Source organism: Danio aesculapii, chromosome 9 (assembly GCF_903798145.1).
Source record: "Danio aesculapii chromosome 9, fDanAes4.1, whole genome shotgun sequence".
NCBI lineage: Eukaryota > Metazoa > Chordata > Actinopteri > Cypriniformes > Danionidae > Danio > Danio aesculapii.
This window is the reverse complement of record NC_079443.1, coordinates 55,675,388-55,688,772: the sequence shown is the minus strand read 5'-3', so window position 1 is coordinate 55,688,772 and position 13,385 is coordinate 55,675,388. Positions and strand designations below refer to the sequence as shown.

The 13,385-nt window shown below is 44.2% G+C and overlaps 2 protein-coding genes across 3 annotated transcripts in view; one reads left to right on the top strand and one right to left on the bottom strand.

Annotated features, from left to right (window-relative positions):
- Nucleotides 1-123: 123 nt before the first annotated feature.
- On the bottom strand, nt 124-5,454 carry nmi (N-myc (and STAT) interactor). The gene is made up of 9 exons (XM_056466038.1): nt 5,370-5,454; nt 5,242-5,286; nt 5,011-5,169; nt 2,693-2,809; nt 2,035-2,191; nt 1,389-1,495; nt 1,088-1,280; nt 859-962; nt 124-535 (listed from the first exon to the last, which is right to left on the bottom strand). The coding sequence occupies exons 1-9, from the start codon at nt 5,394-5,396 to the stop codon at nt 332-334; spliced, it is 1,113 nt and encodes a 370-aa protein (XP_056322013.1). The 5' UTR covers nt 5,397-5,454; the 3' UTR covers nt 124-331.
- A 1-nt stretch (nt 5,455) lies between these two features.
- LOC130235447 (protein mono-ADP-ribosyltransferase PARP14-like) overlaps nt 5,456-13,385 on the top strand; it is a 40,455-nt gene continuing 32,525 nt past the window's right edge. For both annotated transcript variants that reach the window (XM_056466035.1, XM_056466034.1), the window contains exons 1-5: nt 5,456-5,804; nt 6,482-6,621; nt 8,572-8,614; nt 8,712-8,864; nt 11,706-11,942. In XM_056466035.1, the coding sequence (XP_056322010.1) occupies nt 5,456-5,804; nt 6,482-6,621; nt 8,572-8,614; nt 8,712-8,864; nt 11,706-11,942 (922 nt within the window). The remainder of the gene's footprint in view (nt 5,805-6,481; nt 6,622-8,571; nt 8,615-8,711; nt 8,865-11,705; nt 11,943-13,385) is intronic.

Below are 13,385 nucleotides of genomic sequence, written 5' to 3'. Positions count from 1 at the left end.
CTCCACATGAACACCTCCATTAGCTCATATTTACACACACACACACACACACACACGCACACACACACACACACACACACACACCTGAAGATGTAGTGTTAAACATGCGAGCAACACGAGGTGTAATGTTTAGGAATGCGGTTTATTTGAGTGCAGAATCACACTGATGATGAAGACTCATGATGAAGACTCGACCCCTCATGATGGATGTGTCAGTATGTGAGGATGCTCAGCTCAGAGATGATGATCCAGCAGCAGACAGAAGCAGAAGAACCCAGAGAGCCCTGAGAGATGTGGATGATGAAGCTGGACTACAGCACTCCTCCGCTGGTCAGGGGTCAGCTGTAGTGTGGTCCTCGCTGAAGAAGGCGGTCAGCGTCTCTCTGTCCGGCACGTAGCGGATGTTCTCCACCTCTCCGCCGTAGTTGCTGGGCTTCTGGAAGTGGATCTCCAGGTGATCCTGCAGGTCCTCCTCATCCAGCAGAGCCTGGATCCCCTTCAGCAGCACTGTGCGGCCCGCAGCGCCGGAGAACGTCTGCACACACACACACACACACACACACACACAGTTTCATTTAAATACACATGTCTAACACATATCTAATACATAGGAGACACACACACACACACACACATACACACACACACACACACACACACACACACCCACAAACAAACACAAATGCACACACACTCACACATGCAAGCACATACACACCCACACATGCACAAACACACGCACACACACACTCCCACGCACACACAAACACACATGTATACATGCACACACACATACATATGCATATACATACACATCTCCAACACAGATAATGAAAACACACACACACACACACACACCTGGAACTTGCGCAGCTGGTACTCGTACAGCGGCAGGATTTCCAGCTCTGCTTCCCCACAGACGTCCACAGTGAAGCAGCCGCACAGAACCAGACGCTCCGCCACTGAACACACACACACACACACACACAGCAGGAGTGGAGGAGTGTGTTTATTACAGTGATTGGGTCCAGTAAAACCATCTGAACACTGAACATACACACACACACCCACCCACCCACACACACACCTGCACTGCTGCTGAAGGTGACGGTGCCGGCTCCGCCCTCCTCATTATAATTCAGCTCCTCCACTTCTCCTCCTCCCCGATTGGCTCTGCAGAAGCTCAGCTCCAGCCGGTCCCTGATTCGCTCAGCAGGGAAAGAGGGCGGGGCTTTCTGGAACTGGAACCTCACTGTCTTCTTGGACACCGTGATGTGGACCTACACACACACACACCGGTTAACAACACAGGAGCAGGAACACACATACACACACTGACTCTGATTAACAGCAAAGGAATACACACACACTCACAGACACACACACACCTCATACTTGACTGTGGGCTCCAGGGTAACTGCACACGGCTTCACCTCCATCTTGGCTCTGTCGCAGGAAACTGAACACTTGGCCAGCCGAAGGATCTGCTCAGCCACTGAAACACACACACACACACACACACACACACACACACACACACACTGAAGTCAACACACTAGAATCCTCCACCAGCAGAGCTGATAGTCCATGATGATGAGGTGAGCAGCTGGTGTTCAGCGCTGATGGAGCAGTGATTATTACAGTGAGTTAGAGAATCAGAGAGAGTACAGTTGAAATAATAACGCTGTCAACCCTCATGATTACGCCACATTCACACGGGGCGTCAACGCTTCCACTTTGAATAGGTGACGTCAGGTGTTGCTGAACTGCATTGTGGGTGCGTCGGCGCCGCTTCAGTGGCGTTGCTCACTATAGAAGTTGGGACTTTCTCTACTTTTCAAGCGCCAACAGAAGCATCATCCAATCAGATCGCTTTATGCAAATGCCCCAGCTCAGACAGTAGCCAATTGCAGACTAATTTCATTGGCTGGTGCTGCCCCAACTTCAGACACGCCCCCTTGGTCAAGCATTGACGCTGAAGCCCCGTGTGAATCAGGCGTTATGGTGATGATGATGATGATGATGGTGTGTTACCCTTGTCCTCCTCGAAGGTGATGAGCGCCTGCCCGCCGCGCAGCAGCAGTGACGGACGCTGAGTGACCGTAAACACACACCGCAGCTCATCCTCTCGCTCACACACACCTGTACTGCCAGAGAACTTCACTGTCTGCACCGGGAGGTTCGCTTGCATCTGCACACACACACACACACACACACATGCACACGCACACACACACACGCACACACACACACACACACACACAGACACACACACACTTCACTTACAGAGCTGAGATATATCATACAAACACACACATACACGGTGTTACAGTGGTGCAGTGGGTAGCACGATCACCGGCTGGGTCAGTTGGTGTTTCTGTGTGGAGTTTGCATGTTCTCCCCGTGTTGGTGTGGGTTTCCTCCGGGTGCTCCGGTTTCCCCCACAGTCCAAACACATGCGCTATAGGGGGATTGATTAACTAAATCGTAGTGTAGTGTGAATGAGTGTGTATGGGTGTTTCCCAGAACTGGGTTGCAGCTGGAAGGGCATCCGCTGTGTAAAACATATGGTGGAATAGTTGGTTGTTCATTCCACTGTGGTGACCCCTGATTAATAAAAGGACTAAGCCGAAAAGAAACAAACACACACACACACACAAACACACACACACACACACAGTTAGAAGGACACCTTGAACTTCTGCTGCAGAGAGTCGATCTCGTCCTCCTTCAGCTGAAGCTTATCTTGAAGATCATCCAGTTCCTTCTTCAGAGCCCGGTTTACTGATTCCAGACTCTTCATCTCCACCTGAAGCGCACACACACACACGCGCACAGACACACACACACACACACATACACACATTTAAAGGCGCCTCTCTTGACACTCAAGGTCAGTGTAGAGGACAGTGTGTTCAGATAAACACACAGTATAAAGTCAACAGAACACCGCTATAACAGCAGCGCAGTTAGAGAGAGTCGGCTGCTCTACACTGATGTGTTCTGAGGTGTGGGTGATCATATGAGCTGCAGCTACACTGTAAAAATAAATCCGTAAAATTTACAGTAAAAAAACAGCAGCTGTGGTTGCCAGAACTTTACTGGTAAAAACGCGGTACAAATCGTAAAAGTAATGTCTCATTTTTACAGTAAACTAGCGTATTTCATTACTTTATAGAGGTAATATGTCTTTATTTTAAATGACCAACATTTCCACATCTCTTGTTAAACAGATGGACAGGTTAACACAGCCATATGCAGGTGGAGATGAGGAGGTTACATAATGAACCAATCCTCATCACACACAACTTTACCCACCAGCAGAAGAGTGTATCAGTGTGTAGAAGGTGCTCAGTGTCATTCACACAGCTCTGAACACCAGTATGGTGACACTCATAACATTAAAGTCATGAAATAAACATTGTTTATCAGCATTAGATCTAAAATAAATCTCTAATGTACAGAACTGATGGAGAAACAACTAAAATATCCATAATAATGTCAACAAAAGCAGAAAAGGTGATGTGCCATACAGGGAATTGTGGGAAACTCAATTTACGGTTATTTGCGTATATATTAAGGAAACATGCCATACTTGCCAACACTCCTGTTTTTCCCAGGAGTCTCCTGTATTTCAGACCCATCTCCCGTATTGTTCTGTCTCCCAGAAAACTCCTGGAATTCCACATCTCCCCCCCCCCCTAGCTTTTTGGTTCAGTCCCCATGCACACCGAACCCAACGCGCAACCATTGTCATATCTGCTCCCCAGTTCGCACGCACCTTCACTCCCGCCCCCCACCCCCTTAGATCTTATGATCCGAATGTTGACCATACCAGGTTACGGATTTTACCCGTAGCATTTTTACAGCTTTTTACCGTTGAAATCACGCATTTTTTACAGTGTAGGCATGAGATGATAACCGTGTTCAAGGTATACCACGGTTTGGAAAAGTCAAGACTTTAAAACCATCCAAATTTCCTGCAATACCATTCCTAATGTATGTGTACGATCTTTATTGACTTTTTTTTGTTTATTTTTTAGACACACCAGTGTCTCCAGCAGAAAACATCTCCAAAGATGCCGTTTCATATTGTGAAATAAAATCTGTTTTTGAAGACGGCAGAAGGAAATGATATAGAGTTATTCAGCCTGACATGTTTACTGCTCTAAAATATTATAAACATTACTGAAAATAAAATATATTGTGTTCAAAGGGGGAAAAGTTTCAGTGTTTTACCCAGACATGTAAAAAGAATCTATTTTAGAGCAGTGAGCACAGTACTGTGATTAGACATGGGACGATAACCGTGATCAAGGTATATCGTGGTTCGGGAAAGTCAAGGTTTTAAAACCGTTCTGTAATACCGTTCCTAAAGTATGTGTAAGAGTTTTTATTTACATTTATTTTGGACAACAGATACTCCAGAAGAAAAAATACTCAATGATGGCTATTAAATGAAAGAAATCTGTGTGTTTAAAACTAATGAAGACAGCAGGATTCATTTCAATTACTCAACCTGACATGTTTACTGCTCCAATAAACAAAATATATAGTTTTCTGAGGGGAAAAGGTGTTGTTTTTTACCCAGACGTTTAAACACAATATATTTAAGAGCAGTGATCACAACACAGAGATACCGTGATGTTTTTATCCAAGGTTAGCATACTGTCAGAATCTTACACCGGCTCATGCCTACAGTAGCTGAAGCACTTTATACCAGCTGTAGTTAATGAAGGGATTTATTAGGGAGGCCAAACAGAACAGAAGTACAGTAGACTATACGGGGGGTGATGAAACTATAACGAATGGCAGCTGACGATTGATATGTCGAAGATGGAAGCAAGCAGCCCAGGTGACGTTATTACAGTGGATGGTGTACCAATGAGGAGAAGTTCAGCTTTATTATCATTTAATTTCAGAAAGTTTTAGATGAACCAGGATTAGATATAAAACACACACACAAATATAAGCACAAACATACAGCACACATAAGACACACACACACACCTGCAGCTCCTCCAGGTCTCTCCTGAACTGCTCCTCCTGGGTCTCCTCATCCTTCATCCATCTCTCCAGCTCTCCTTCTGCTTTCCTCTTCTCCGTCTCGGACTCCACCTTCTCCAGCAGCAGTCTGGACCTCTCATTATCCGCACTTTCGATCAGATTCTGTGTAGACACGTCATCGATCAACTACCAATCAATCATCAACTATCGATCAATTATTAGTCAGTGTTGTACCTTAAGTTTCTGGAGCTCGTCGCTCATCCTGCTCTCGTCCTGAAACTATCAGAGATAAGCGCGATTATTGATTATCGATTATCAGGATCATCAATAACTGAAGTCAAACTCGTGTAAACAAACAGAACCTGAGTGTCTCCAGCGGAGTCAGACATGCTGAATGATGGAGCTGTGATATTAAAGCTGATATTAGCGAGCAGCTGTCGGTGAGCTGATGTCCACAGGTGTTTTCCGCTCTTGTTTTTTCTCCGTGCTCTTCCTGGAGCTCGCTGATCTGAAATCACGTGAGCGGAGAAGCGAAAGCGAAACTGAACCGAGAGACGAGTCGGATCTTTCGGGGGATTTGACTCTTCATCGTCAGTGTGCGGAGCAGCAGCTGAGGGTGAGCAGGATGGAGAGCAGGAGTCTGCTTCTGGAGGGTCTGCCGGATGATTTCCACAGACTGAAGCCCAAACTAGAGCTTTACTTCAGAAACAAGCGCAGGTCAGGAGGAGAAATCCTAAACCTCCGAGAACATGAAGAGGACAGACGGAAAGCGCTGCTGGATTATTCACAAGAGGAGGGTGAGAGAATAAACACCACACACTCTAATACAGCATACTGTTTAACCCAACCGCTGGGTCAAATATAGACCATTTCAATGTGGTCATGTCATTGGTCCATGAACATTTCCTGCTTGGGAACTATTTCATAACTGTAACAAGAGGCGATTCAATCATAACCTAATGTTAAAACAGCTGTCATAACGCTATTAATCAATGTGTGGCTCATTTTGGTTTCTCTGAAGGGTCATTGTTTTTGTTTACATCCCTCAAAATGGTCTATAGACACAAAAAAACACATGTCAATTAAACACAATGGATAATTCCCCTGAAAGGTCTATCATAATGTGCTCATTCTGTCTGACTTCTGTTGAACACAAAAGAAGATATTTCAAAGAATGCTGAAACTGGTCACTGTTAGCCTCAGAGGTGAGTGTTTTCTCTACTATGGCAGTCAATGGTTACAGGTTTCTTCATTAGTGTTCGACAGAAGAAAGGAACTCAGACGGGTTTAGAGGGAGAGTAAACAGAGTCATTTTTCATTTTTTGTGAACTGACCCTTTAATTAAAAATAAGCTCAGCATTGAGCTAAACCTGTCGCTTTAGATGTGACGGATTAACCTTACATGACAGCTTATACATATAAAGCAGCTGTTTTGGAGAATATCTAGTGTGACAGAGACGCTCCTGTGCTGCAGATCTGCAGAAGGTGCTGGACACCAGAGTTCATACGGTGAGATTCAGAGGTTACGGAGCGGTGGAGCTGACGGTGAAGCTTCCAGAGCAGAAGAACAGACCAGCAGCGCTGCAGACACCGGAGGACAGGCTTCTGCATAAGGTCACTCACACCACCTCTCACCACTCATGAGCTGCTGAGCAGTATTATTAGAGAGGGTTCAACTCTGCTCATCTGTGTCTGTTCAAAAACAAGGAAGCAGATGTGTAATTCACACCACACCGGCTCACTGGACGGGCCAAATCTGATATTATCCGGACTAGAACTATGTTAAGCTGGTTAAACTAGGCATGGGCCGGTATAAGATCCTGACGGTATGATAACCTTGGATAAAAATAGCCCAGAGTTGTGATTACTGCTCCAAAATAAGTTCTTTTCAGGATGCGTTCACACCTGTAGATGGATTCTCTTGTTCCTAAACAGGATTACAATAGTTACAGTGCTGCTCTTTGCTCTCGGTGCAGACCGCTCTCACATGGCAAACTTTCTAAACAGACCAAAAGAGCTAAAACTAGTCACGTGCGAGTGAACTCTCCTCACAGCGGTCAGAGTTCCACACTCAGCTGTCATGCCTCCTCATCTACATATATGGCAATGAGCAATAAACCAATATAAGTGAAAGCTTTAATTTTAAACGGTGACACACACAGACATCTTCGCCAGGTATAAATCAGAGGGAAGACTTTCTCATACAGAGCCGCTAGCTTATGCATTATAGGCTTTACATCAGGGGTCACCAATCTCGGTCCTGGAGGGCCGGTGTCCCTCCAGGGTTTAGCTCCAACTTGCCTCAACACACCTGCCTGGGTGTCTTAAGTATACCTAGTAAGACCTTGATTAGCTTGTTCAAGTGTGTTTGATTAGGGTTGGAGATAAAATCTGCAGGACACCGGCCCTCCAGGAACAAGTTTGGTGACCCCTGCTTTACATTAGAGAGAGAAATAACAGATAGAGCACGACTGCTGTTCGCTCAATGTTCCTGACAGATAAACAGCTCTCTGTAATATTTCAGCTTTCACTTTCACATTTGACATGAGGTGCACATTTACCGGTAGGAATGACACCCTGCCCTACTCATAACTCTCCCTTCATATTGCCAGATATGCCTATTATTTATCCATAATGCACTGTGCTATAGCCTGCTTCATTAGTTTGTTGGATTTTATTGCTTTCTTACTACAATCAATTCGCTCTAGAGTTTGTTTCAATCGAGCCGAGACCACCTCATTCAGGCGATCTCAGACGGATTGATTTGGCATGGATCTGAGCGTGATTGCTGGATTCACATATGCCTAAGGAACCGCCCTTACTGGGGAAACGCGGCAGGTTCTGAAACAAAAGTCTAGGTGTGAAAGCACCCTTAAATATCTGGGTAAAAAACAACGACCTCCCCCATTGAACACTATATCATTTATTTTAGGAAACATTTCAATATTTTAGAGCTGTAGCTTTTGATCTGGAGGTTCCTTTCTGCTCGATGTACTGTTGCCCTAAAAAAATGAAATAAAACAATTGTGAAAAACATGTAAAAAACCCCAAAACAGACAATAAACATACCTTAGGAACGGGATAACAGAAGACTTTGGAGGTTTTAAAACCTTAACTTTTCCAAACCGCGGTATACCTTAAATCCGGTTATCGCCCCATGCCTAGCTTTGACACAGTCTACATTGTGAACAGCGCTATATAAACACACACGAAATGAATTGAATATTAATCAAAGGAAAAAGAACTTAATTACAAGAAAACAACAACAGCAACAGTCTAATAAAGATATTGAGCATCAAACTGACATGTGATAAAGCTTTCTGTTTACCAGAGGATCATCTACAGATGAGGTCAGGGGATAACTCAAACACACTGCAACGTCTTTATTTTTAGAGAACATTAGCAGATGAGCAGCTTCAGAAGACACGTCTCCTGTAAACTAGATGTTATGGTGTATTTGCATCTGGATTTAAGACTGAGGATCGTGATGTGTTTGTAACTGTGATTATAATGAGGTCAGCTTAGTGTTCATTTACTCACACACTGTCCTGTAACTGCACAAAGGTCTCTGCGGTGCAGACGGAGACAGCAGTCACAGATCACACAGGTCAGACGGAAAGGCTTTTACTCTTAAAACACAAATCACACAATTCAAAACCTTCACCGTCACGCTTTGGTCATGTGTGTATTTGTCCACAATGCAGACAGGGACTGTGAGACTCCAGATGTGCTGATCTCCAGCTCTCGCTCGCTCGATAAAGAAACACTGCAGATGTACATTGAGCAGTTTACAGAACACTTTGAGCTCGCCAAACACGGAAACAACAGCTGGATCCTCAAGCTCTACAGTCAGTCAGGTATGAATTATGACCACAGCCGCTCTGGATGCCAAACACACTGCTTCTGCGAGCCCACATGAAGAAATACTGTAGTAATGTAGAGTTAATACTGTAGTGTTTCTGAACCATACTATAGTTGCGGCGAATCTACAGTTTCTATGGTAACACAACTACAGTAATTGATCTGTTGTGGTGATTCTACAGTTGCTATGGTAACACAACAACTACAGTAATTAATAGGTTATGGTGATGCTACAGTTTCTATGGTAACACAACTAAAGTAATATGTTGCGGTGATTCTGCAGTTGCTATGGTTACAACTAGAGTAATTGATCTGTTGTGATTCTACAGTTGCTATGGTAACACAACTAAAGTAATGTGTTGCGGTGATTCTACAGTTGCTATGGTAACACAACAACTCTAGTAATATAAGCAGATGACCTAATACTGTAGTTTTCTGCAACTATATTATACTATATTGGAGTATACTATACTACAACATTACACGGCTGACTGGAATACTGGATTCTGATTGGTCAGTCATGATATTTTATTCTGAGATTCAGGTAATTTCAATAATCAAGAATACATTCACATCTATATTATCAGCACATCTGTCAACACTGCTGTTTTAGACTGTTTGGCAGCATCTAGTGTGTGAATAATGCACAGGTTAGTCTATACTCCATCAGCTGAGTAATGATCAGGTTAGTGTATACTCCATCAGCTGAGTAATGCTCAGGTTAGTGTATACTCCATCAGCTGAGTAATGCTCAGGTTAGTGTATACTCCATCAGCTGAGTAATGCTCAGGTTAGTGTATACTCCATTAGCTGAGTAATGCTCAGGTTAGTGTATACTCCATCAGCTGAGTAATGCTCAGGTTAGTGTATACTCCATCAGCTGAGTAACGCTCAGGTTAGTGTATACTCCATCAGCTGAGTAACGCTCAGGTTAGTGTATACTCCATCAGCTGAGTAATGCTCAGGGTAGTGTATACTCCATCAGCTGAGTAATGATCAGGTTAGTGTATACTCCATCAGCTGAGTAATGATCAGGTTAGTGTATACTCCATCAGCTGAGTAATGCTCAGGTTAGTGTATACTCCATCAGCTGAGTAATGCTCAGGTTAGTGTATACTCCATCAGCTCAGTAATGCTCAGGTTAGTGTATACTCCATCAGCTGAGTAATGCTCAGGTTAGTGTATACTCCATCAGCTGAGTAATGATCAGGTTAGTGTATACTCCATCAGCTGAGTAATGCTCAGGTTAGTGTATACTCCATCAGCTGAGTAATGATCAGGTTAGTGTATACTCCATCAGCAGAGTAATGCTCAGGTTAGTGTATACTCCATCAGCTGAGTAATGCTCAGGTTAGTGTATACTCCATCAGCTGAGTAATGATCAGGTTAGTGTATACTCCATCAGCTGAGTAATGATCAGGTTAGTGTATACTCCATCAGCCGAGTAATGATCAGGTTAGTGTATACTCCATCAGCTCAGTAATGATCAGGTTAGTGTATACTCCATCAGCCGAGTAATGATCAGGTTAGTGTATACTCCATCAGCAGAGTAATGCTCAGGTTAGTGTATACTCCATCAGCTGAGTAATGCTCAGGTTAGTGTATACTCCATCAGCCGAGTAATGCTCAGGTTAGTGTATACTCCATCAGCTGAGTAATGCTCAGGTTAGTGTATACTCCATCAGCTGAGTAATGATCAGGTTAGTGTATACTCCATCAGCCGAGTAATGATCAGGTTAGTGTATACTCCATCAGCCGAGTAATGATCAGGTTAGTGTATACTCCATCAGCTCAGTAATGATCAGGTTAGTGTATACTCCATCAGCTGAGTAATGCTCAGGTTAGTGTATACTCCATCAGCTCAGTAATGCTCAGGTTAGTGTATACTCCATCAGCTCAGTAATGATCAGGTTAGTGTATACTCCATCAGCCGAGTAATGATCAGGTTAGTGTATACTCCATCAGCAGAGTAATGCTCAGGTTAGTGTATACTCCATCAGCTGAGTAATGCTCAGGTTAGTGTATACTCCATCAGCCGAGTAATGCTCAGGTTAGTGTATACTCCATCAGCTGAGTAATGCTCAGGTTAGTGTATACTCCATCAGCTGAGTAATGATCAGGTTAGTGTATACTCCATCAGCTGAGTAATGATCAGGTTAGTGTATACTCCATCAGCTGAGTAATGATCAGGTTAGTGTATACTCCATCAGCTGAGTAATGATCAGGTTAGTGTATACTCCATCAGCTGAGTAATGCTCAGGTTAGTGTATACTCCATCAGCTGAGTAATGCACCCTACAGATGCCCACTGCGCCCTACAGATGCCCACTACGCCCTATAGATGCCCACTGCTCCCTACAGAAATGCCCTCTGCCCCCTCCAGATGCACACTACGCCCTACAGAAATGCACACTACGCCCTACAGATGCACAATACGCCCTACAGATGCCCACTGCGCCCTATAGATGCCCACTACGCCCTACAGATACCCACTACGCCCTACAGATTCCCACTGCGCCCTACAGAAATGCCCACTACGCCCTGCAGACGCCCACTGCGCCCTACAGAAATGCCCACTACCCCCTACAGATGCCCACTGCGCCCTACTTAAGCACAGTGTAATGTAGTATTTATGACAGTTTATCAATTGACTATAGTTAATAATACAGTACGCTGGGCCATTCATTAACACAATGTTGCACATATTATAATGTACACATTACTATAGCATGGTTCAGAAAACTGTCGTATCTTCCATAAATTCCACTTCTAAGAATCATTAGAGTCATCAGAGAAAGTCAATGATCCAGCTTTATTAGATCATTAACCTGTTGTCAGATCTGGAGAAGATTGTGTCTCGGGACGAGCACGAGTTTGGTCTGTCTGTAGCCGTGCACACCGTATCTGACCGGGCCGAGGCCTGGGACCCGCACCGCTTTATCCTGACCGGGTTTGACGGCACCACCGAATGCGACCTGATCTCAGTGTTCATCGGCAGCTGCAGCAGAACCACCACACACTGCTGGGAGCCGCTGGACGAGGGCCGGGTCATAGTCAGCTTCAGACAGGACATTGGTGGGTTCCAGAGAGAGAGAGCTCCCCCTGCTAACCGGCCGCCGTTTCTGCAGCTCTGGGGTTTGGCTTAACCTCCGGTTCTGGGACGCTGCTTTTCTCACTACTCGCTATCTGTCCTTGTCTTCCATGTCTATAAACTTAATCATTTTATTTTCTGAATCTGCCAACACACTAATCAAACCCCAAACAACTGCAAAACATCACTGAAATGCTTGCTTTAAAGGTGCGGTATGTCAGTGTGATGACCAGTGGTTGAACTAGGTATTGCACTCCTGGTTCAAAACAGATGCAAGAGCAGGTTGCCAGATTAACGACACCAACAGCAGTGTGCTTGACTATCGAGCCTAAAGGCTCATTTACACCGTACTCTAAACTAAAAGCAATGGCACATGATAGAAGAAATATTCACCATAGTAATGGGAGTTTTTGTCCTGACCAACACCTCGAATTAAGAAACGGCTTCTGTTTCTCACAGCTGAACAACAGAAAACTGACAGTGATCAGCTCAGGTACAGCTCATGTGCTTTATTCAGTGTTAAATGCTGTTTTACATCACATTTACTGCCATAAACTGAAAACAGCAGCAGATAGTTCAGCTCAGATCTGGACAATAAAAGAAGCTGAACTTCAGAACTGAGACTCAGAGAAAACCAACACATATCAGGGATTCAGCATCTACATTTAATCATGTTAAAGAGCTTTAATATGTATTCATTAGATTATAAAGCTGACCATTGTGCTGGAGTGCAGTGAGTGCACTAATCTGTGCTTCTGAATGGCTGGAGTTACACTTCTGTCCTGTTTCGCCTGGTGAAAACAGCCAAATAGCTCATCACTGCGTATCTCCTCACTGTGCATCTCGTCACGTAGCGTGTTGTTAGGACACGCAGTTACAGCGTAACCTGCTCACCCAATGTTTCCACTCTTAATATTTATGTTATTCATTAATTAATAACCTCATGTGGAACTCTGAATCTGCATCTCATTTCAGAGTCTGCTACTGTCCACCAGAGGGCGCATTTCAGTCACAGACGCATGCTCTGAGAGTCTTTCTGAATGAATGAATGAAATACGCTGTTTTCCACCATCTGGCAACCCGGGGTGCTGAAATATAATTGGCTAAACTGGCATTGGGCGGGGTAAAGGGACCAAAACAAAGACAGCTGCTCCAGCATGTAGCACACAATCTCAAAGCAGAATTTCTGACTTCAGCATTGTGTTTCAGATCAACAAGAATGTTCACTGAGCATGTTTCTGAATATCTGCAAACACATGATGCTGTTTTTATACATTAGAAGAGTCAAACACTGACATACAGCACCTTTAATGAATCTGATCTGCTGTAGACATTAAAAGCACAGCTTCTCAAAGATGAAGATTTCCTAATTTACTCACACTCAGGTGATCCTAAACTGATTTTCTTGTTTCTGTTGAACACAGAAG